Source organism: Gavia stellata, chromosome 13 (assembly GCF_030936135.1).
Source record: "Gavia stellata isolate bGavSte3 chromosome 13, bGavSte3.hap2, whole genome shotgun sequence".
Lineage (NCBI taxonomy): Eukaryota > Metazoa > Chordata > Aves > Gaviiformes > Gaviidae > Gavia > Gavia stellata.
The window spans coordinates 9,894,260-9,920,737 of record NC_082606.1 but is presented as its reverse complement, the minus strand read 5'-3'; the positions used below and the strand labels follow the sequence as shown (position 1 = coordinate 9,920,737).

The following is a 26,478-nucleotide window of genomic DNA, read 5'->3' as shown; positions in this document are numbered from 1 at the left end:
CTAGAAAACATCAGGAAGACCAAAGTTACCATGACTGCTTAATAAGAAATTGGACAAGACTGGACCATTTTTATAGAACTGTACAGTCTGCTAGGTTTGTTTTATAAATAAAGACTTTTACCCACAATGTCTCTTTATTTTTCTTCTACAATATGCAGATATGCAAGACATTTCAAGTGCTTAAATCAGCAAGCTGATTAGAATGCGGCACAGCAAATTCTTCACAATTCAACAGGCTCTTGAACCCCCCCAAAGACAAGAAGCAAGCCTAAGATTACAAAACGCTAACAAATACATTACCATAATGTAGACCTATTTTTTGAAGGATGAGATGAAGTTAGTATATCAAACATTGGAGTTAATTATTGGTACATTATGCATGACTCAAGCTTGAACTACACTAATGGAATGCAATTAAGCATATTTTTCATATACAAGTCATTGCATGCCTGGTTTCTGCAACAATACTGCGGGCACCCAAACCATCATCACTTCCAAAGAACAGTTATAGCAACAGTACAAAATATGCAAATTAGAAAGCTTGACTTCTGCCTTTTAACAAAAATGTGTAAAAATCAAATTATTTGGAGAAAAAACTTGCATCTTGCTGCTTTGTTGAAAAACGATTAGTTTCCGGAGAGGATGTGAATTATTAATTCTAATCTTATTTTTATCATAAATTACTCAATATTTTGGATCAAAGGGTAATTGCCCCAATTCTATTTCAAGATTTGCCATGTGTCTTCCATTAGTGCGACCATGTTTATGCCATTTACCTTCTCTTTTATTACGGTGGTGGTACTTCTGAGCTTGTTTTTCATGTCTGGAATTTTCAGTTTGTGTAAAAGAAGGCCTTTTAGGTCGACTGCAAGGAGTAAACAGAAGTTTATTACTACTCTTACGAAAGCATCTCTCTAAAAGCATTTTGAAACAAATCGTCAAGAACTGCTTTTAACATGCTGAGGTTGACTGAAAAGAAAACAAAATTAGTATTAAGAAGTAGTCGTTTCTCTTGTAAGCAAAATGGGGGTGGGGTTTATTTGTTTGTTTAAATCATCAGTAAGTTGGTATATTTGAAATACATTATTTCTAAAAATAAAAACACTCTGCCCCAAGTTCTTACAGCTGTTTGATTATCCCTACTGTGATGCCTGAGTGAGGTCTCAATCTATTTTTCAGTTACTCTGTTACATTCTGCTCTATAAAAACAGTGAAAACTTTACAGACCTTTAGGAAAACATGCTTCATGTAAACATAGGCACTTCAGAGGTTTTCATGTACAGTAAGTACATTTATACAGAGAGAGGGGGCACTAACAAAACACTTGCTCAACTGTTGCAGTTTTTGATGAAAACGGTCCCATTATACTACATGCTGATACCACATGACTAGCATCTCTAGCCTTCTGCTAAGCTGAGTTAAGGCTATTTTCATACTCAGTATCATACAAACTTCTGTATAATAACTATCAACTAATTTGAAATTCTGATTTTCTGCAAACTGAATTAATGTACTCAAAAATTTAAGTAACTTTAATTTTTAATTAATTTTACTAATAAATTAGTAAGACATACTTGGACTATAAATAGAAACAAAATTTTTGTCATGTGTTTGCCAAAACTACACATTAAAAAGGCTACTTGGTAGCCTTTTTGGTCCTTCAACTTTTCATAAGAGAAAGTACTACCTCATGTAATATTTAGTAACCCCAAAGTAGTTAAGTATTCAGTCTTCCTGCTGCAATAAAACATGTGAAATAATAAACAATACAAGTCCAAAAGAGAAACCTGACTGAAGAACTGCACCTTGATCTAAATACTAAATATGCTTTGCACTGAATACCAGCACAGGGAAAAGTTCTGTTATGTCTACAAGGACAACTTGTTGTGTATTATAAATTAGTTAATATATCACATTTTTTCTTACCTGATGAGAATAAACATTAGTAAAAGAGACTATACAGCCAATTTTGTAATAGCAATGATATTAAAAGCCACATAAAATAGATACATAACTCTTCCAGAAAGAGCAAGTTCCACACAATATATTAAGGCTGCTTGCTTAATTTTCTTTCACCAAAGTCTATCCAGTTGAAACAGTCCACCATATCTAGCTCCACTGGGCCAGCAAGGCAGCATACCGCAACCGCTCTGTAGAAGCCCTGAGAATACCATTAGATACAGGAAAGTAATGTAGGAAACAATTCATGCCAAGGACCTTTGTAAGCAGGTCTGAACAAAATGTAGTCAGGGTCAGGATCTGAACTAAAGCCTACCATTTGAGTAGCTCTGCTCTGGGCATACAGACTAACTCAGTATTATACTAAGCTACAAGAGAGTAGTGAAATTCCTGAAAAGCCAGCAGGGAGTATACCTGCCAGAACAGCCCATTGAGACTGCTCAAACGTATCCAAAACCCTTCTCATTCAGGGAAGGACAACAGAAGTCCTAGTTCATGCTTCTCTCCTGAGCTAGCTATTCATTCCATCAGATAGGCAATCATAGCTGTTCAGTCTAAAGTAATCCTACTTGCAGTTACAGTTTTCTAAAGAACTCCGTAGAAATTAGGATTGTGCTATATACAGTGGATCTGTAGTGCCTCCCAAACTAACATAGCACACACACAAAATACATATAAGGTACTACAGATCCACTTTATATAACACAATCTAGTATCTCCACCAAGTCCTTCAGAAAGTCTTCTATTGTGGGTATATGTATATACGCATATATACGCATGCTAGAAGATCACCTATTAGAACAAGGACACTAGCTGTCTTTACAAAGACTACTTCATTGTGTTTACAAGTTCAGGAAACATGGCAACAAACCTGGGTCCATATTGGGGTAAATTATCATAACGAAAGTAGTATCTGTAGATGTATTTGTCCAAATCCTCAAAAACCTTTTCATTATTATTTTGGTATTCCTTCATCTCTTCCAGGTAATCCTTGACATCATTAACAAAATCAGTGAACAGCATCTGGTCATGTATAAATACCCCATTATGAAAAAACTTATTGATGAAATTTTCTAGTTCTCTCCAGTGATGAAAGTTATGTACAACTTGTTGCAAATACTTTTTCATTAGCCGATTAAATTCATCCACCCTGATAGGATCCGATACTCTGTTAAAGAGACTAATGAATTCTTGATGAGCACATTCAAAAATACCAGAGCAGCCCTTTAGGACAAACTGATGTTTTCTATTACACAAAGGATCACTGAGACATTTCTGTGAATCTGTATCTTTTTCAAATGTTGTAAATTGATGTTTTCTTCCTTCTTTGAATTCTTTTGGCATGTTAGGTCCCCTGTAATGCATGTGCTTCAGGTTCTCATAAGAGTTATGTTCTCGGTAAAAAGTTCGAGCTTTCTTGTTTCCCTCGTGTCTTTTATCATTTGACTTCTTTTCATCAAAGATGTTTTTTGTGGTATCTTTGAAGTGTCTGAATGTAGACTTTACAGAATCAGAGAATTTTTTCAGGTTTTCTTTCACTGCTTCTTTAGCCTGCTTAATCTTTTCTTTATGGTGTCTTACAAACTCTTTTGTGGAATTCTTCATAGCATCAAAAGTTTCTTTAACTGAACCAAAAAATGACTCCTTTGATTTCTTTTTAGTCTTACTTTGCCCTTTAGCACCTTTCTTTTGTCCCTTTTCATTCATTTCTTGTTTTTCAGTTTGGTCTTTCGCTTCAACATACAGCTTCTCCCATAAGTCAGAGCGCTGTTGCTCAAAGTTTAGCTTTTTTTCTAGTTCTACTAGTCTTCCTCGCAGAGTTTCTATTTCTTGATTTTCTCTTAAAGTATCATCATCAGCATTGTCAGGTGTTTGACGAGAACTTAACTGTTCCAGTTCTTTTTTTAGAGCTTCTGTAACATGACGTTCTTTGTCCAGTTCTCTCCTTAACATCTGTGCCTCTGCAAAGAGTGTTTCCTTTTGCTTAAGAAAGTTGTGGTTTCTTTGCTTTTCCTCTTCCAAATGTTCCCTTAGTTTCTGATTTTCCATTACAATAGACTCAGTGCTCGTACCTTTATCTTCTAAGTTTCTAATTTGTTGTCTTAGCTTCCTTAATTCTTCCTGAAGTGAGGCCAAAGCTTTTTCTTCCTTCTCTAGAGATTCTCTTAAGTGCTGATTTTCTGCAGCAAGACTTTTTTTTTGAGATTCAAAGGATTTCTTCTCCACCTCAGTAGAGGTCAAACACGTGGCAAGATCCCCCTTGAGTGACTAATACAAACAAAAAGAACGCAAGCAAAAATACTACAATTAGAATTGTTACAACTTTAGCTAGAAAGATGAAAGACCAAGGTAGCCCAGACTGAGTTTCCTTATAATTTTGGATGCAGTGACACACGTTGCAGAAAGATGCAAAAACAGAGCTAGTTTGTTTATCTCAGATACATACACAAACACTTTCTTGGCAACAAAGACCAGCTGAGAGGTTCCCCCTTCCAACCAGAGGTCATAACCCCTTGCTTGTATTGCTTTAACTAGCTGAAGGATAGCAAACTGGGTACATTAATTGATCCACCTTAAAATGAAATTAAAATGTGCATATTTGCTGTTGATTTGTGTTCAGCAAACTGGGTTTACAGATTACAAAACCAAACACATTAGCAGAAGCAAGGGCATTCAACAGTTGGGGCAGAAATTCAGGAGCTGATTTTGAACTGAATTTGCTGCTGAAAATACATGTTCATGTAACTATATCCTAACACAAAAGGATCTCCCAGTCTCTTGGCATCCTTGACAAACTCTAGAACTAAACATATTGAATTATGTATAAATGCTGCCATCAGCAACATAAAAGAAAACTTTAAAAAAAAGACACACGCACACACAAAGCAATCCATAATCTTCTCTCTGAATGATCTAACAGTAAAAAACTAAAATAACAGTTAAGTATTTTAAAAATTAATAAACATTGACAATTTATAAAGCAAATTCACAAAACCTGTAGGTTCACCCTCATTTCTTCACTATGAGGGTGGTGAGGCACTGGAACAGGTTGCCCAGAGAAGCTGTGGATGCCCCAACCTTGGAAGTGTTCAAGGTCAGGTTGGATGGGGCTTTGAGTGACCTGGTCTACTGGAAGGTGTCCCTGCCCATGGCAGGGGGGTTGGAACTAGATGATCTTTAAGGTCCCTTCCAACCCAAATCACTCTATGATTCTATGATTCAACCTGTAATAGGTTTTTACCAGCATGTTCTACTTCAGCTGTCTTCATTAATGACAATCTGGCAATATGTCATAGGGAAAGAGACAGTCTCTGTGCCCAGACAACTCCTAGACTACATATATAAAAACCAGTATGTTTAAACACGTCCCAATAGCAAATTTGACCAAAATACAAAATCTTTGTCAAGAATTCAGAGGAAAGAAAAATTATATTCTCAGAAAGAACTTACTAAAGAAAAAAATGTAATGGATTTGTGTGATGAATTTCACTTTGTGTAAATTACACACATAATGACAGAATAACCCAATGACTTCCAGCTAAACTCACACCTACCCCCACTTTATGATGCACTTTATCTCCTTGCTCTTGTTGGCACTGGTAAAGGTCATCTTTCATATCCTTTAGTTCACGTATCTTTGTCACCAGCTGCTGCCGTTTCTGGACCTGTATTGTACCTACAAAGACAAAAACTTTCTTTTGATAGTCTGACTTACATTAAGTAGTTAGAGGAACATATGAACCTAAACATCATATTCATTTTCTCTGCAAATTCAGAAGCATTCTCACCTTGCAATTTCTGCCCCATACTTACTAATAATGTCTAGCTGTAACAAAATAAAGATTATAAAACCAGATTGTTACATACTGATGCTGTTTCTTCCAATGATAAACAATTTCTCAAACAGACCCAAAAATTCACTGTCTTTTATTTGATAACAAATGAAGGAATTTTGGAACACTACGTAGAAGTAAGGTAGATACAAAACAACAAAAGTTACACAGGAAAGGATGTGTGTGATTTTTTTGTCTTTTTTTTTTAGTAACATGCAAGCCAATAGGATAAAAAGGAGACCATTAGTCCATGCATTATCCAGTTCAGAACTACAACTTTTACTGTTAAGTAAAGTTACATGAATAAGAGGATCTTAAAACAGTATTTAAACTTCCATGCAGAAACACAATTATTACACACTGCTCGCAAAGCAGCAAGTATTTGCAGGGCCTGTCTTGTCATTCTTATCCATGAGTGAAGGCTGAAGAGTAAGCAAATATCCTATCTTTCAATTGTCAGATAAAGGCTGAGACACACTATTTTTCTGAAAAAAATATATCTTTATTGTACTAGCCACCAATTTTTTCCATCAAGTAAAACTTCTTTACTGGTACTTCCCTACCTATACGCATTCTATAAATCCCAACACTGATGTAGCTTTTATTTCTGTGCTTTTAAGATTCTCTTGAATTGACCTTACAAGCACACGGCAATACAAAGTTTTAGGTATTTCTTTTAAAACCAATGCAGCATATGCAGAGTTCTATTTCTGTATTTAAAGGGAGGGTGTATTATTAAACAGAAGAAATTCTATTATACTGAGGAATTTTTTGTACTCTCTTAATTTCTATTTAATGTATTGTCAAGTATGAACTTAAAAACAGACAATGCTTTATTAAACCAAGTTGAACCTCAACAGTTCGATTCAGCTAAGGGAAAACAATGCTTTTACAGCAATGATTTTAAGCTTGCAGAGTCCTAATAAACACTTAACGGAAGCATAGATCCTTGCATAAGTGGATTTAAGTACACTGACAGTGAATTTGTTTTTCATATTTATGTCTTATAGATACTTTTGAAGAAGTCCATTGATCCTAAGAATCTGAAGGCTGCCTCTGAAAAAATCATCATTTAGTGTAAAGGGTTCATGTTACGAGGAACCTGAATTGCAGAAAAACACTTAAACTCTGTTTCTCTCCTTATCAAGAATCATAATTTAGGTACAGTAAGCAAAAATGACACTTAGCAACACAGAAAGGATGGCAAAGACACTGAAAATGCACGTAATGAGGTACCATTCCCCAGTAATTGGTTTCTTCAGATTCTTTAAGTAACCTACCCAAATCCCTAGCATTACAGCAATATTCCCTTTTGCAGATTCTGGTTAAAGAAAAAAAATATATGAATGTCCATAAGGAGACACTCTCCTGGCAAGGGCTTCATAACTTCAGCTTTTCTAGTTATCTGTTTTCCTGGAAAGCTTGCCCTCTTTCAGATCTCCTTCCCAGGGCATCATAAAGCCAACTAAGTTTAATACTGATTAGGATAAAGTTATTGATTAAAACCTAATCCTAGTTGCTTTCTACATCTTTGAAAAGTCTTAAAGGGGTCCTGGAGCTCTAGCTAAAGGGAAAACACTATCCTGTTACTGACCCAAAAATAAAAAAGTCATTTCATAAAAAGTAACCCTTTTCAATCCTTTTACACGACAATTAGCCTAGCATTGAAAGACTGCTGTGCAAGACATTCACTCCAAGCTGAATCCCAAAAATGCAAAGTAATCCCCTAGGGAGATGGATTTCTCTTTGCAAGTTTGTGTTTAAAATAAGACAAACAAAACCCAGGAAGATGGAAAGCAGGGTTTGATTTCCTTTCTAGTGGTAGAAAGATTAGTTATCATATAACCATGAAGAACTTTCACTTGAAGAAGCAGAAACTAAAACCACACAGAGTTGCCTTCTTTCTGCTAAGAATGCTGTCAGCACTGTCGTAAGTGATGACAATTTTTATTTAGATTCAATGAATGAACAAGTCAAAGTGAATCCCTTAATAAAGATATGACCCTGAGGACATTTCCAAGATCTAATTCTCATCCATAGATCTCAAAGTTCTTTGAAAGGATAGTATTTATCATTAACCCCAATTTAAACATAGTAAAATGATTAACAGAAGTGAAACCTCAAGTTACCACCACAAAGCACTATCAAAGACTGGTCTAGCCATTGGGCTCCTCTCTGCTTCTCACACGCCAATATACACCAATCAGTTTTTACACCAGCTACTACTAGCTGCAGCTGCTAAATAAAAAGTATTTTACACGATTGGATTAGTCATTCCTATAATCCCACATAAACTAGTAATTCTCAAGACTTGATTTATTTTTTTTAATGTAAGTATGCATACATATATGGATGTGTGTGTACACATACGGACGCACAATTTAAAAAGGAAATCTGAATGCAAGCACAGCATCCACAATACATCACTCATGACTCTTACCTTCAGGTTTACCTAAGAACAAAAAAAAAAAAAATCAGGGTCGAGTGAAAATTAGTATAAATCTCAAAATAAATGTCAAAATTTAGACCCCTAATAATTACTCAAAATCAAACCCAATTAGAATCATATTCCCAGTCTCAAATTGAATCACAAGTCTTCCTATGAAGGCACATTTTCAAATAAAACTAAAACTACTCAGGAAAAATTACTATTAAGAGTAAATGCCCTCTATCATTTTTATCATAACACATGGATCTTAGAAGATCAGGATTGCACTACGTAATTTAGATCTGTAATGAGTTCTGCTGTTTTGTTAATATAGTAACAATCTGTGTTATGCTTAACTTTTGGCAATGCACCAAACACAGAAAAATTGCTGCTATCCTTGATTCCCTAAACCACTCTAGAATTGCAAGGACAAGAACAGCATATTTTTCTCCACTGGAGAGAGAAAAATATCGATACTATGAACTCCTGTAAAAAGCATGCCTTGCTCTTACATTTACCAGATGAGTACATATGGAACAAAAGCCTGAAACAACTCTGTGAATGCTGAAAGGAATGATAAGCACTACCATAAATATATTTCAAAAGAAAAGATGTGAAAAATGAAGGGTACACACTGCATTACGAGAACAACAAGAAATAGCTATCTGGAAGGGCAATCAAAATTTATTTCTTTTTATTTACTTTAAAGTAGTGTACATTAAATACAACTGCACCGCTGAAGGGCCTCCCTATATTATGCATACATTAGCAGTTGCTTTTTCTCATTTTTAGGTTTAGATTGTTAGCAGAGAACAAGAAAAAAAAAATCAGAGTCACAATAAAATGGTACTTGTTATGCAAGATGTTGAGGCTATTTATTTTGGTTTCTATAAACTCACCATAGAAGTGTCCAAAGCCCATGCTGATTGCAATCACCAAAGCTAGTATGATGCATCTGTTCAGGCCACTACTGAACTGGCGGTTGTGCCGCTCTTCTCTGGGAGGTTCAGACTCCGGTTCAGCAGGTGACCCACCCTCAGCCTCGGAGCTAGAGATCAGCCTCTTCTTAGCCCGACGTTTTCGTACTGTGGGACTGGACTGATTGCTAGTTTCATCACTACTTGATTCATCATTGCTAGCCTGAGATGAAAAAACTGAAAGCCAACACAGAACAGTCTTTAAAATGCATTAATTGTTGCTTTAAAAATCAATTTGAGTCCCCAAATCCATCATATTTATGCAAAATGTATTTGGCATTTATCTTAGAGAACATTAATAAAACAAAATAAAAATTCTCAGTGTGATAATTTATGCTGGATATTAGGCAAGGAATACTTGATCTCCAAAATTAAAAATCCATTTTTTAAAAGGAAAAGATAGCGAATCAAGAAATCATCAGCAAAACACTGTATGGCACTTCCCCGTACCTTATCATTCACTCATTAGAAAGTGCTTTTTTCAGACAATCCTGCCTCTTAAAGCACCTACATGTACTGCCTCTGCAAATTCTTGTGAAGTAGAAAGGTTAAGAATTGTTTTCCTTATCTTACAACTATTGAGACTGAACTACTTAACAACAAAAGAGCAACAAAAAGGCTTGCTAAAAGAAAGCCTCCTAAAAGACAGACATGGTTTTATTATATTCTCATTCATTCTGTGATCTACATGCAGCTGCAGACAAAATGCCATTAAAGTGCCATTAATGTAGGTATTGTAAATATCCAAACAAAGCTTTACATTGCAAATTTATTGAAATATGTAATTTTGTTTATTTTTAATATCTACCATGTACTACCTATTAACATCTTCACCCACCTTTCAAAAAAGCCATTTTCAACCACTACTGCACAGGAAAAGAACCACCCAGGTGCTTCTGTGTTTGTCCCTCCCTAACACTCTGAATCCAAAAGGCTTCTATTACCTGACTGATGTTTTGGAAGATTCGATCAGCCAAGATTTGAGATAAGAACACATTCTAACTATAAAAAATATCTTTTATATCATTTTTGTAAAATGGTATTTGTAATACCATTTGTATGTTCATGTTCCCATGGTCCAAAAGCCATGTATTCTAACTGGGAAAACAACAACAGAGCTCTAACTGCTTGTTGCTGTTAGTGGTACAAATGCTTGCTGCATGTGCTGTAAATAAGTTTATATAAACCTGTGTATTATATATACTGTAAATAAATTTAATGTAAGTAATGATTATTTAATCTCCCTCCTTTGACAGCATCACTTGACAGCAAATATCAAGGGGAAGCAGTAGCAGGGTGAAAAAGAAGCTTTCAAATATCTATGTTCATGTATCTAATTCACATGCCTGAAATAGACTCAATGTGATCAATGAAGCCTCCAAGCACATGACAAAGTGTTCCTGCTTGGGTAGTTCTAAACTTGATGCCTGCAATTAATGCTAATGCCCCTTCTAGAAATATGATTGCTCATTCTCGTATCAGAGATCATCACTCAAATGTAAAAAAATAAATACAGAGTTACTGTCCTTGAACATTTCACAACTGAAAATCATTTGTTTGAGCAAAACCATGCACACATCACTGAACAGACAAGAATGCCAAGCAGTGCTAGCCATTATCTATGAAAAGCATTACCAATCAAGATTCTTCACTGAAAATAAATTCCAACTTCATAGAAGTGATTGCATCAACCCCAGAAAAGATTACCAATTAGTATCTGGAATACATGTCTAATTTCTAACTCCGTGGACAGATCAGATAATGAAAGATAACTTCCCTTCTTACTAAAAAAAAAAATCCATTTTAGTCAATTAGTCAAACCAGACTGACCAAGCAGACACTGCAATAAAGACAAATCACTTAAACAGCTACTTGACATGCAGATTCTTAAATGAATTTATATAGCTCGGTAGAAAAGGACACTATTTTAGAATCAGTCATTTAAGCAGATGCATACTTCCCCAATCCTGGACAATAAAGACAAGCATTCAAAAAATCAGACAGGGGAGAGGCAGTTTTACTAGAATGCAGAGGTCAGACATTATTAAATATGACCTGTAAAATCCTTTATAAGACAAGTGTTATTATTGCTTATTTGGTTTTTCAGGGTTTTTTCAACAACCAAAGAAGCTTACACATATGGAATACAAAAGTGGTTAAGGAAAAAGCTGCTTCTAGCCAAATGGGAAATTCTTTGATATACACTGGACAGCAAATAATAGGAAAGGAAAAAAAAACAAACCAAAAACATAAAACAGACAATCAGAAAGCAAAGAGAAAAAGCTGTAAGACACTTAGAGCCATTCATAAGCACTTTCTGGCAAGTTGTCAACAGCATTACACTTTCAGGCAAGAATGGCATTGCCTTACAGCTGCTCTAAGAATTCAGTACAAAGCTGTATTCTGACATTCACAGGATGAAAAGGAGTCTAAATGAAACAAAGTGCGACCACAGCGGCAGTCCAAAATTCTAGCTTCTGCTATGATTTTGAAGTGTCAGATCTACACTAGAAACCAGATGAAGTAAAAACGTTAGTTAAGAATGTGATTTTCTTCGACGTTTCTGCACAGACACGTCTCAAGCCTAGATGCAGTTTATTTCAGTACATGAGCACTTCTGCGAGTTAACTTCATTCATGAAGCAGTATTAAAGCATTTCTGTTTGCATGGTGAAGACAGCCTAAACAGGAATTGGTTTGCAAGTAGAAGTGGCAGAAAATCCTTGTAGAACATTTTCGTATCTACATTAGGAAAATCTGAAGCTCATCCTTTTCCAATACAAGAGAAAACTCAACAAGAAGTGGATGGCAAAGATTTCCATTCCCACAAAGTGGCATGAAAATTCTGACTGCTAAAACTTTGGCATTTAAAATAAATACCAAAGCACTCCAGACATTTTCTATAATACTTGGTCAATCAAATGCACAGCACTAAAGACCATGCTAAAATCAGCTTGTTAGAAGGAAGAAATTATTTTTGCCAGTAACACAGAGATTTCGAATCCAGCAAGAACCATTCATTTAAATGGTCAAGTATACATCCTAAAATGTAGTACAAAGCTTACTGACGCCCATTCCAAATTTACATGTAAGTTTAACATTTTTCAAAAAAGCAAATAAAACACTGACAGCTTAGCCAAATTCTTCAGTAAGGACTGGCTTTCAGCATCTGTTTGGAATATCACTAGTATAAGATCAAGTCAGATTGCTACTGATAATTTTAAGAACACTCCATGCACGCCATAAGCAATCAGCTTTACACAAGCTGATCAAATTTAATCACACCACCTTGGAAAGGAAGACTGCGAGACACATGCTCTTTCACCTCACCTCCCCATCCCCTCACACAATCAGGAATCTTCCTCAGCTTCTCCAGCCAACTGACTTTTGTGTACAAAAACATGGGGGGGGGGGAAACAAAACATTTTTAGAACTCAGCCCTAGAAAGTCAACTAAATTTTAAATTAAAAATTAAGTCAAGTCACCCAGAAGACTTAAAGAAAGCGACAGCTTTGTTACAAGTCGTCACCGGTCACAATTAGATGCCAAGCTGTCATTTTCTGTTTCAAATGGATACTATACTGATACATGAACCTTTAATGATGCTTTATTGTACTTCTAAGATAAAACAGTATTTTAAGAAAAATCCTGCTCTTGTAATAAACTCACTTTGAAAGGTGAAAGTCAGTAACACAAAGAGAACAGAAAAGATTACAAATAAGCAGCCAAACAGAATTAAAAAGGAAAACTAGAGAACTAGAGAAGAGTAACACAACAGTAAGTTTTTTTGTTTGGGTTTGTTGGTTTTTCATTTGTTTGTTTTTAATTGGCCAAATTTTCATATCCTTCCTCCTGAATATCATGCATTGCATTTCTGCCAAGTACTGGGAGTATCTTAAAAAAAAAAATCATATATATATATTCTATGTAGCTATGAAGGTAAGCAAAAAGTTTTTGTAGTCATGCTGCTATTAGTCCTCATGGCCCCAAAAATCAATTCTCTCCCGATTGCTAGTTATTTAAGCCAACTCTATAAAAGCAAAAAAAATTGCCAAGAGAAAACCTGCAATTATTCTATGAACTAGAAGTCATTTTAATTCTCCAAAATATGCTAGAAATTTACTCTCAATTTAAAATAGAGAACACTTAATGGGAGAGGACGCTTTCAAATAAGATCACAGACATACATTTGGACAAAGATTTAGAGTTAAGGCAACTAGAGTTGTCCTAGAGACTGCAAATACTTGGACATGTACTCAACAAGACCATTTTTTTCCCTTCTCCACACAAAGAAGGTTCCCTAAGCAAAGGTCTTTTATTTTTTTATCCCCTGGTGACATTTTTGCACACAGTTACTTAGTAATTTATTGCTCTTACCAGTTTCTAGATGGGAAAATGCATATTGACTGCTAGAGGAGGAACCCATGTTAAAATCCTCTGAACTTTGAGCTTCTTCCCCATCAGCTGGAGCTTCCTCCTGACTTTGAGTTTCTTCTGGTTTTGGAGCTTCAAGTGTAACAATGTCAGAATCATCGCTAATAGTTCCAATGCAGGACGCATCATCAGGGACTTTTTCTTTCTTTCCCTAGAGAAATGGACAATGTAAAAATTAATCGGATACATACAATATAAAGTAATTTTAAAAAACAGCAAGAATTCTTAATGCTTTAAAGAAAGGAAAGATCAGTATCTTTATTTTAATACCTTCAAAACATCACTTGGCATTGTCAGGTGGGGCTTACAGAAGCTTCTAAATAACATAACATAATTTACCTCTGGAACTGTCTGAGTTTCCTCAAAAGCAGAGAGAGTACTATCTACCACTGGTATCTCTCCATCATTGTTGCACTGAGCTATATAAATAAAAAGAGAAAAAACAAACAAACATGGGATTAAAACCAGTAACTCCGTAAATTATGCCCACTCCCATATAATATTAAAATATGTGTAATTGTGACATATTTCTATTATCTACTCGTATCAGGGAAGGTTTTCTAAAAATACACTAAGTCTCATTTTTAATATCTCTCTAACTAACACCAGAATCCAATTTGTCATTATGTAATACAATGTTTTGGAGGATACTTAAATTCAAATGCTCATACTGATCATAATGCAAGTAACCTATAAGTGAAAAGCACAGTTAGATAAAAACCAGCACCATACTCTAAGTTGATACCACAGTACAGTTGTATGCTAGGATAATTAAAATATTTTCCAGATAGTCATTGGAGTTTGAGTGTCTAGTTCTGTTTCTACAAGGAGAGGTTATGAATTTGGAAACATGGCCAAGCTCCAATTTACTCAACTGCACACTGAACTTGTCAGTCTGTGTTCTTATACCAATATTAACAAACTGAGGATTAAATTTAGTAATTAAGTGGAAGGATTTTCATCATATTAATATGCACCAGACTTCCAACTCAAGAAATGCTAACACCATGCCACAATGTTATTTTTTAGGTGTAAAAGCATTGATGGTTCCTTCCAAATTACTCTTATTTGATCTATGACATTATTAAGGAATGCTTAATATAGTAAATTTCTTTTATCAATAACACTTCTATAAACTATTTTCCAGCAACACCAGTGCACACTATTCTATAACACATCTAAGGTATTGACAGAATGCAAGACATTCTACTAATTCCATCTATTTCAAGAAAAAATACTTTTTTATAAAAGTTGATGACTGAATATTTTCCATAACACTGATGAAGCAAGTACTTTGACAGAGGCCTACAAAGTATACAAACTCTATTAAAAATACTAATTTTGTGCCAATGCTACAACAGACACTTACCTATTTTATGGAACTGCTCCTCTTTTAATATCTTACCTTGCAAATCAATTGGCTGCTCCTCTTCTTGCAAAGAAACATATTCTTCTGAAACAAACTCATGGTTATCATTTGTGCTTCCATTTTCTGAAGTCACTGTCTCTATGTCAGAACCCTGGAATTGAAGAGTTTTAAATGAACATTACAGTTCAATAACTGCAATGTTAATAATGGGTTTCCACCAGTAGAGCAGAAGGAAAGGGTTACAAAGAAAACAAGACATTAATAATAACAACAACAGAAGAGAAGAATAATAACCTTTAAAACCGAAGAAGATTTTAAGCAAAGAAAAGCAAGAGAAATACCAAGTAATTAACTAGAGGGAAACAACTGTCAGTGTGTAATACTTCTGACCACGACAGAAAAGAGACAGAGGACAACAGTTCTAGGAAAAATAAATAAAAAAAATTTAGGCACCAATTAACAACTACGCTAAGTATTTCAAATAACTATTTTCTACTAGATTTATTAGACCTATTTATTAAATAGAATTTAGAGAAACAGAGGTTGTCGAATGAGTTTTGAATATGGGTTCTAATTCCTGCACACATGTCCATGTAGTGTATGTAAATACACCACCCCCCACCCCCCCAAAAGTGGAACTTCAAGAGTACCACCATGAACTCTAAAGTACTAGTACCAGGAAAAAAATACGTATAAAACTGCTCCATCTCAACTCCTCCCAGCAAATTTGAATGGCTGTTTTAATAGTACATCTCTGACACCAGGAAAACAAATATTTATAAAATCTCTAAATTGGATTTCGGTCTTTAATCCAGAAAGGAGTCTTAGTTATTAGTCAGCTGCCAGTCAGCAACAACCTCAGAGCAAAACATGAGCTGAAGATAAACAACGCTCAGAGACTGCAGGGCACTAAAGGCAAGCAGTATGGTTGACAACTCTAAATATTTAATCTTCACATTGTAATTTTTGTATAAAAGAACTGATGGAACACAAGTAAGGTTATTAGAAAACTATAAACAGGCAAAACACAACTGAGAAATACTAAGTCACTCTGATCCCTAAATAACTTGAGCTGTTTTTGTAAACACATTTATTTTTGCAACAGCAGGTGTGAAATTACAGTCATAGTAATACTTCCAGATCAGTTTCCCTAGATGCCTCATTTCAGGACTCAAGCAAACATGTATGTTTTTGTTTTTAAGAGGAGACTGTACTTCAGGAAGGTTAGATACCTCAAGAAGAGTTGCATAAAATACATCCTACAACCACATTACAAAGTTATGTTCCTTTTTAAAAGGCTTCAAAAATTAACTGCTTTAGTAATTTGACAAATACTTTGTATTTTTTTCTTTTGACTACAAAAGTATCACACTTAATCTCAAATGTTTTGCAGAAATTCGCCACTCAACTATAAGTAACTTACTAAAATCTGAATGAAGTCTCAGGAAAGAAAACACAAAATTATTTGGGGGTTTTGGCTTGGTTGGGTTTTATAGATAGGTATATAGATTTATTATGTGACAGTTGTTCTCTGGTGTAATAGAACCATTACTTTCATTTCTAAGTTGTGAAGAAGAAAAAGAATAAGAACAATTTAGTTTGCCCAGGCTCCACAAAAAGGCAAACATCAGGAATATACCTTAAAACAGATTAAAATTTTAGCTAAAATGCCAAGAAACTGGGCTAGCTGAGTACAAGGTAAGCCATCCTTTTTAAACACGTGCAGTATAGTTTGCATGTCTGAACTCTCCGATTCACTTTATCTGTTGCTAGAACTCCATCACCATTCCATTTCATCAACAGCAAAGAAGTTGAGAAAGGATATTGCCTCCTCACTACACTCCATTTCCTACACTCCTACGCAAAATTAGCAAGTCCTTTCTTAAGAGCAGTCCAACAATACACACCATCACTCCTCTGTTCAAAGCAGATATTAAATTCAGCATACACTGCTGTCAGTTCTCTGCAATCACCATCTAGCCAACTGCCATTTCCTGCCCCTCTTAACTTGGTGCCTCTGTAAATGGCAAAAGAAATGCAGAAACTGATTCCGTTTTGTCATCATCAATACAGGTCGCAATAATATGTAAGAAAGTAATACTGTAGTTTGCCAAATTTGTCTAATCCTTAGCTCTATCCCTTTCTTAAATATCCAAATCATTTCCCCAAAGTACACAGTAGTCCACATCACCCCTTCCCCAGATTACAAGCGTGTGAAGGGTAACTAGTCATCACATTCATTCTACTTTCTTCATGCTCAGATTCAAGGCTGTCTTGCCAGGAGAACGCCAATAACGGAAGCTCTTATACACCAGTCGTTTCCCACCCCGAACAGAATTATTTCATTTCTTTTAATTAGGGACGAATAACCGGGAACAGAAAAGTCTCTACACAATAGCAATCTGTTCTGCTTTGGCTACACAAATCCCTGCCTTCCTATAATCCTGTATTATGTTAATTTATTCAGACTGCATAATACATTTTCAGTTACAGTGTAAAATAACCATCTCAAGTATGAAAATAAAGCCTGCAATTCACATCTGAGTAACACAACTGTGTTCTAAATCTTTTCACTTTAAATCTTTTTCTTTTGTGTCCTAAATCTTTTCACTTTTATTAGCCATCTGTCTTCTATTAGACACTCCTGTATCCTGCTCGGTCTTTGGGACTGAAGTGAGCGGGCTTTCTGTTTCTCTTTTGGTGACAGGATTCCCAACTTGTCACCCAACCCAAAACAAGGAAAAGAAGTTTGAAGCATCTCTTAAACACCACCTTGTTGCCAACAGAAATGAAACCACGGCCCAACATTTATAAGCCTCAAACCATATCTCTTGCTTTTGAAACTGAACCGAGCTTTCAAAACTCAAGTACAATCACAAGCTTGTGATGACTTGCCTTTCAAATTATCTAGATTTTTGTTATAGGCTGCAAATAGGGGAGTGTGCAGGGAAAGATAAACAGCTGATCACTACCCATGATTTCTTCCCATGATTTCCTATTTTCCTCCTACGAATGAACTATCTTGAGTACTGTTCCTTGAAAATGTTTTGGCACAGGCAACAAGAAGATACAGACAGCCACTATGCAAGTGTCATTCCAGGACAATAGTTAGCCTGTTTGCTCCGAGGATTCTGGCTCAATAACCAGCTCAGTTTACAAGACAATGTTAAATACTTAAAAAACAAAACAAACCAAAAAAAAAAAAACCCATACTACACCCACACATCAGCCAAGGTCTGAAGAGATACAAAAATCCTCGGGACTCAAGGAGAAAAGTATATTGGAGATGCACACTAATAGGGCCCCTCAGAGTTTGAGCAACTTAGGCCTGCCTCGTTCGCTGCTAGGAGAAAGTAAGATAAAACATTAATCTTGCCTAACTTCAAGTGTCTACACCTCAAGCAAATTGTTGAAGGCACCTTTAGAGTCCGTGGAATCAAGACAGCAAGTCATTTGATCAAATATAAGTGTCGACCTTAGCATAAGAATTACCGCTCTCTAGACTCCATTGATTGTCTTGATTTAATCTGTACAATGTGAACTTAGAAACCAACATCAGATTCAGACGCCTACCCTGTAGACACCTAGGCAACAACGAATCCCATCCCAACAGACCATTAATTGCTTCACTTTTTTTTTTCTTTTGTCTCAAGCTTTATTCTACTAGGAATTAAAAATTACTTTTGTTTTAATAAAGCCATTGTCACTTTATACAAGTAGTCAAACATCGGAAGATAGGAAACAAACACAAATTAAACCAGGGCTACACAGACATAATAGTGACTTTACAAAGAGCTTTACCCCAAGACTTGACCAAAGAATGAGGCAATTCTAGCATTTCATCCCAGATAAAAGAATGCCTAATAAATGAAGCTATAGTGGAAATCAAAAGATGGACAGAAACACAACTGAAACCATACAAATTTGATAGGGGTCCACACATCAAATGAATAGGTTTTAAAAGGCAACAAGTATTTTGAACCAAGAACAGTTTTTTTGCCATGCACACAGTCTGTTACCTCTTTCCATCTGCTGCCACACAATCTACCATCACAACTTCCTTACACAATAATTAGATTGCTTGTCTATATTTCCTTATGGAAGATACCGCTTCAGTATTTTTTTTCTATTAGACAAACTGTCATTCTCTTAGTTGCTGCCACTAGCTCAGTCCTGCACTGCCATATGAATTCCTCCTCCGCAAGGCGCCAACATCCAGGTTATTTCTACACGTTTTATGCCTTACGCTCTCCTGCCTGAACAATAGAATAGGGGCCAAGGAAACCCAGAATTCCAGTGTGAATTGCAAAGAACTTGTGCTAAAAACTGCTGCAAGTCCCTGGAAAACACAAAAGAAAATCACTTCAAAACTCAACCCTTCTCACAGAAGAATCTCTTACCACCTCCAAGGTTCTTTCAGGCTGTTACAGTTTTCAAGACCCTCCAAGCCTGAGTATGGCAAGCCCTCACCAATCATCATTTTAAGCTCCGAGAATGCTATTCTTCTCATTCCTGACCTTACACCACAGATGTAAGGAGAGGTGCCCTGCCCTCCCATCACCTTCATTTCCAATAAACCTAATAAATTGTTGGCATTCCCTTACTCACTGTAGCTACCCCCAGATTCCACTTGGGGGAAGAAAGCCTGGGAAGACTTCAGCATCTTGAGTATGGAATACATAACTACGTACTCTCGGCAACATAACCCTCTCCAAGGGATTTCCAACCAGTCTTTGCAACACTGTTGATTTCTGGAGACCCCAGGCCCTCTCAACTCCCCATACCTTTCCTTCTCAATGCAGAACAGCATTCCACACAAATGAAAGCGCTTAAAAGCATGCAAATAAGACTCAAAAGGCCTATGCACATCTTTCTCCAAACTGTCTAAGCATTCTGTAAGCAGAGTGAGGCAATACAAAGGGTTAGAGACAGCGCATCTCACAGATATCTTTACGCCAGTCCTCAACCCCCTGAGCTCAGAGGCTCAGCTCAAACATAGAGACTGTTCCAGTCAGGAACAAAAGCAGTGGGTCATGCACAAATAGAAATAGAAAGATAATGGCTATAGCATTTGCATAAGCCTTGAAAATGACTTCTACTAATATTCTAGTCACCGAGCATAAACTTGTCTTTCTACTATTTTTCATAGTAAGAAAGACAGAATGTAAGGACAGAGGGCTGTTCCTAAACAGCAACTGTTGAAGCTAGGATCAGCTAGCTTAGTGGTAGAAAACACTTGGAGAAATCATGGAATCATTTCCTTCTGCATGAGATATTCTTCCTGCCCATTATTCCTAACCATTTTGGGGGATTTTTTGGGGGAGGGTGTTGGAAAGGGATTTGGAAGGAAAAGAAGAAATATATTAGCAACAACAGACAAGTAACATAGAAAGTCGATGTTTTCAGGAAAGATGGAACAAAGGAGAACATTCCACTAAAATTCTAGCTATTCTTCAAGTAAAACCTTTGAAAAAAAAAAATTATTCTTTTAAATAACAGAAGTTACATCAGCTATAGTAAAGGATACACATTTTTAAACAGCAGTTTTATGTTTTCTTATTTATAAATATCTCTTCTATATTCTCTGTTGATATGCAAGATCCACACAAAACAAAAACTACAAAGTTGAAATAATATTTTACTGTATATGGCTAGTCTTAAGCTGACAGAACTTTATTAATTTGAGATTGGGTACCTCATGATTGATGACAGTCCAGCCACAAGATGAATCACTGTCACTGGAATTTTCAGACATTTTCACAGCACCCTACAAGTAAAAGTAGATTCTTTTAACACACAAGATAACATAATTTCACTGCTCTCTTGAAAAAAATAAAGAAAACAGAAGAATCCAAATCATGATGTTACACAACACTACACTAACTCACAAACTGTTATTCTGGAATTGAAAAAAAAAGATAGAATAAAAGTTTAGAAAGAACATATATTCTTTTGTATATATTTCCTATTATCTTTTTTTATACTTGGAGCAAATATGGCTTTGCTAGGTACATACCTATCTTAGCCAGCCAAAACACTTTTAGACCAGCTAAAACACACACACACACACAGCTAGCCCATAAATCAATAATTAAAGTTTCTCTGTAGCATCATAGTTTAAGGCATGTTTCAGTAGGTGAAGTAATTTCTGAATTGTTACATGCACAGGAACTACAGTTTATTCAAGAAAAACACCTTTTTTTGGAGAAGGCACAACGCAGGATCTTTTGGAACTAATTCTCTTCAACTACTGGGCAAAACAATGTTTCATGTTTCTTTCACTCCTTTCAGGTACTCTTAAAAATACTGATTCTGAAGAAAATTGAGAGAGTACCTGGAGAGTACAAAAACAGAATGAAAAAAACTTCAGTACAAATTTTACTTGTTACAATACTACCAGATGACTTTGGTAGTTATTTTCGCTGATGCGACAGCAGAGCGCTGTCTGGCTGCAGCTGCCTGTTTATTTTTTCTCCTGTACCAGGAATACAAAGTATTCATCATTGTTACACATTCGGGTTATTTTTTAAAGTTCTTAACTAACAGAAAGACATTTAATGCATTTCTTGTTCCTTAAAATAAAAATATAACAAGTTGTTAAATAAAATTTAATATAGATTTATCTTGGGGAAAAAAAAACTTCCCCAAAATAGAACAATTTCCAATCAAATATGTATTACGTTATGCATCCAATGTAATAAAGCAGCAAAAGAAATCATAGTTCAATAAAGCTGTCAATATAATCCTCATTTTACAGAAAAGCAGAGAGTTCTGAGAACTTCAGACATCTTCTTTATTTCCCACACAAAGTTACTTCAGTTACTACAGAGAAAAGCACCTATTTGTTTGAATTTATTTACCCTCTACTTTATTATCAATCCTGTCTTTACTCCCAGTTTGTTAATACAGAAAATACACACAAACCTAGATTTAGAATATCTAAATATGCCAGTGTGGCTAGAAATTTGCACAACAAAATATGAAACTTCCAATTCCATTTAGGCTTCTTAAAAAAAAAAATACAGTGAACATTTGTCTCATATCTCTGCATTATGGTAGTTATCACATGTTTTTCTAATTTAACCCTTTTTCCTCATCAATTTCAACTTATATATCTGGGGTTCCTCTGTAAAAAAGGCAATGGTGGCAATCACAACCACAGTTTATACAGCAAAAATATTCACTAACAATCAACTTAGGTGGCAAACTTACAGAGAAACTGGATCTCCATTTATTATAAAGCCCTACTTTGAATATGGTTGTCATTTTCCTTTAGAACTTTTTCTTCCGTCATTAGTGCTTTTCCTGGAATCTCAGCTAGAGAACGTCGGGGCAGGGGGAGGTGCGCAGGGGCCGTGTTTTGTTTCGAGTTGGGGTTGTGGCGTTTGTTTTGTTTTTTTTTTTTAATCATACTGTATTCAGTCATCAAAATAACAAATGCCCAAATGGCAAAGGCTGCATTCTAGAGTTCTCATGAGACAGTAACATCTGCTTGCTGTCATTAAATTATTTTGAGTTTGACCAGGCATTCAGCAGCAGCATTCCTTTCAGAGAAAGGTAAATACCAGCACCAGAACTTGCCACCTATCGGAAACATTGCTGGCTACGTTGCAAAAACTGTACCGGTGAGCCAAAATTATCTTTTAAGAATTCTCTTCAGTATAAAAACATTCCCATTTAATTACTCTACAGTTCAGTGAATAGAATGATCCTAAGAGTACCAAATGTATTGTCACTGAAAACCAAGCCTTTTGCAAAACCACAAAAAATACAGTTCGGGGCAAATATAGTACAGGCGGCTACACAGTCCTTACTAGCAAGTCTGATCTCCACCGTGGAAGAAATTCAGGCTGTGGTTTCACAACATGGCAATGCCAGTTTTAGGGCAATGCTGGACGAAAAACAACAAAGTCACATAACGCAAATCCTTTAATAGGAAAAAAAAAAAAAAAAAGAAAAAAAAGGATCTGTTGATACAACTGCATTTAAAAATTTTGAAAGGACAAGTTTTAACAGCAGACTCTGTGCTGGACATTGTAATGTCTGTCTTCCTCTAGCTAACTCAGCATTTCATCGTGGGCCCTGGTAACTCAACATAAACGCTATCGTGTTCTCCTTCTCCATCCAGATCACAGACTGACAGGTAATTGAGCACTGCATAAAACCAGTTCTACTGAATACACAACCATGGCCTCAGGCTCCATGGAGCATTAAACATGTCTTCCCTTCCAAAACGAAAGCTTCAGGACCTAACTATGTGGATATCGGCATAATCAAAAAATAATTAAAAAAAAAAACAAGAGGAACAAGCAGACAATCAATCAATCATTATTTTCTATTACTTGCTGGCCTTGAGTTAAAAGTTACTTATCTTAAATTCTACCAGAATATTATTCTAATACTGCATATTTAACTGCATACAGGCGATCAATCTCTAAAATAAAAAAGTTTTTAATATAAAGAAAAAGAACGGAATAAAACAAGAATTCAAAATCATTGCGTTTTACGGGAAGAGCTGCTAAATTTATCAAAGGTGACAGATAGGCAGCATGGCATTAGACTGAAGGGCATCTCTAGGGTCGCTATAGCTCACAAGCACATTCAGCAAACATACATGTGTAAAACAGTTACCAAAAGTAAAGCGTTTTATTGATTATTAGTTAGCTCTAAAAGAGCAAAACAGCCTAAAAAGCTTTAATAAAAAAATACCTATGTACAGTGTTCCTAAACTTCAATCATCAGCTAGAGTAAACAGCTTATTTCTGTAAAAGTGAGTCATAACTAAATCTGATGTCAAATCCAGTCCCTTAAGTAAAATGAAATACAGAGACTATCTGAGCCCAGTGGCTAAACTGGCCTACTCACAAAATCTTCACCAGCTTGTATTCTCTCCCACCAAATGACAAAGACCCACTAAGAACCAGGAGGCTCTTCCTACCCGCCCAAAGGTGCTGGATACGGTTGACACTGTCTTCCTGAATGCAAACTGTTAAAAAAAAAGTTGCTTTGGGCAAGAACTAAACAGACATGAGGACTGCAAGCTTCCTAACGCATCAAGATGGTACTAATGGGGTTCTAGTCCAATAACAGCAGGGACAACTGGAGGATCTCCTGTATGTCAGGCCAAGCCAAAAGGAAAGATTGAAAAAAAGAAAAACACTCCCCCCCCCCCCCCCCCCAAAAGCTTCACTGGTTTGGCTCCTCACTATGTACCTTCACTGCCACTATTTTTCAAAAGAAAGCTACAGTTCAAGTTCTTCCATACTCCAGTTTAAACTGCAAAGCTGATTCTAGGCCCACAAATGTCCTACGCTCTCAGTGACATCGCCTTTTAAATTTCTATTCAGACAAAATAAACACCTGTTATAGTCAGAGTTCAACCTCTATGTATTTGGGGGGGGGGGGCAGGAATCAGAAATGTGACCTACTTTCCTAACCTTAGTGAAATGCAAACCAGAAGCATAAGGTGTAAAAGTTTACAGACGTATGTATTGTTGATAACATAATACCAAGTTATCCCATGTGGCTATATAAAAACAAATATGAGATTCCACATCCTACTTGTCCACTGTGAAGCAGAATCAATAAATACCAGTCTCAGAAAGAATAACTATTCAAGTCTAAACAAACCCCTACGTTCTTCCATCTTAGAAGAGGATTTCCTAGACTAAAAAAACCTCAATAAGCATTGACAAAGATGAACCAGGCACCCATAGGAATCAGCGTTCTTTAGAGTTTGCTGTGCTGTCATTCCAAGTAAAAACTCACAGTTCTCTTCTACAGTAGCTTCTTTACTGCACAGCAGAAATAAACACGTTACAGCGGTATGCTTCAGGGGTTTCATGCAAGTTTATTATTTCTACTAAACGGTAAGATTTCTTCCCCAAAGTAACGCTCTTCTTTACGAATATATTTAGCAACCCATAAAGACTATTTCCTTGCTGTGACTTCCAGCAAGGCAGATGTGGCTTCTCAAAGCCAACCCTCCCCAGAGCCGGGCTCTCCCTGCTCAGCACCCACTGCTTCTCTCTCACAGGTGGGGTATCACCCCTGCAACAGGAGGCGGCACGGTGCCAGCACAGTTAAAGCAACAATAACGCGATTTATGAAACAGAACACCTTGCATCAGCCGGGGAGACACAGGCAGATGATGAAAGAGAAGGAAGTTGGCAAACGCCAGCGGCCGGGGCCGGGGCCAGGGCCAGGGCGGCCACGGCGGGGCACGCCGCCCGCGGAGCCCGCTCGGCCGCCACAGAGAGGCGCGGCCGCCCCGCAGCGCCCCGGTTACTCGCTCCCTGCGACCAGCAGCGGCTGCCCCGGCCCCAGCGCCCCGGGCTTTGCCCCGCTCCCGGCAGCCCCTCCGCACCCCCGGCCGCCGCGCTCCCCGGAAGGCTGCGCTCCACGGCCAGGCCGGAAGGCGACAGCCCCCCGCGGGCCGGTCCCGCCGCCTACCTGAGCGCGGCCCCGAGCGGGGCCCGGCACAGACGAGGGGCCGCCGGCTCCAGCCGCCAGTGACGCCGTCAAAAACAACACCGACCCGCCCGGGCCGCGCCTGCGCACGGCGGCGGCGCCCCGCAGCACCCTGGCGAGCGTAGTCCGCGCCCCGCCACGGCCCGTCGGCCCGCGCGCCTCGCGAACTACAGCGCCCAGCGTGCACCGCGGCGAGCGCTCCGCCCCGCCCCCGCCGGGCCCCCGCTGCTATGGCAACACCGCGCCGCGCGCAAGTGGCGGAGCCGCGCCGTTGAGCTCAGGGCCGAGCAGCGGCGGCGCCCCCGGACAGCGGCAGCGGGTAGGCCTGGGCCGGGCCTGAGCCAGGGCCGGCGCGGCGGGACCGCGGAGGGAGGGAGGGAGGGAGGGAGCTTCGTGCGGAGGAGGCGCGGGGGCGGCTCGGGAGGGGCGAGGGCAGCAGCCGGGCCTGCGGGCCGCCCCGAGGCCCCTGCAGCGCGGGGGACGTTTTTCAGATGTAATCCCAAGACAGCGAGGCAAAGGGACAACGCGCGCCGAAGGGACGCAGTCCGCTACCTGCGAGTAACGCTTGTACTAAGGGAAAGAAAACAAACAAAAACCAACCCCAAAACAAAAACAAAAAGCCCCACCAAAGAACACCCCAACCCCCAACCAAAAAAAAAAGAAGAGCAGTATACGGACTAGAACTATTTGATCCTTCTAGTCTTGGACAGGTGGGAGAACTCTGAGGACTGTGAATTAACTAATTTGGAAAGTTTCCCAACAGCACAGGCTGGGAATCAGACGCCTGCGGCCGCACTGCTTCAGGAGAAGCTGTCCTTTCCCGAGAGCCACTCGCAACTGGGGGTAAGGCAGCTCCTACGCCCACCACGCTCCCAGACCACAGCTCATCAACAGGCACAGTACGGAGTAGATCTTAAAGCCCGGAGATTTAGGCCCCACCACTGCTCTAATACTGGTGCAAAAGATAAATGGGAGACAACAAGAGGCCTCATTAATAAACAAAGTAAAG

General features: G+C 37.7%; 1 protein-coding gene across 2 annotated transcripts; it reads right to left on the bottom strand.

Moving 5' to 3' along the window:
• Positions 1 to 668: 668 nt before the first annotated feature.
• CCPG1 (cell cycle progression 1) lies at positions 669 to 25,488 on the bottom strand. Of its 2 annotated transcripts, XM_059824181.1 has the most exons (10): positions 25,452 to 25,488; positions 20,695 to 20,766; positions 15,036 to 15,150; positions 13,970 to 14,049; positions 13,574 to 13,781; positions 9,120 to 9,374; positions 8,233 to 8,244; positions 5,514 to 5,635; positions 2,831 to 4,227; positions 669 to 865 (listed from the first exon to the last, which is right to left on the bottom strand). In XM_059824181.1, the coding sequence occupies exons 2-10, from the start codon at positions 20,752 to 20,754 to the stop codon at positions 685 to 687; spliced, it is 2,430 nt and encodes an 809-aa protein (XP_059680164.1). In that variant the 5' UTR covers positions 20,755 to 20,766; positions 25,452 to 25,488; the 3' UTR covers positions 669 to 684. The 2 variants fall into 2 exon arrangements, with proteins under 2 accessions (XP_059680164.1, XP_059680165.1); XM_059824182.1 differs by lacking the exon at positions 8,233 to 8,244.
• Positions 25,489 to 26,478: the final 990 nt, after the last annotated feature.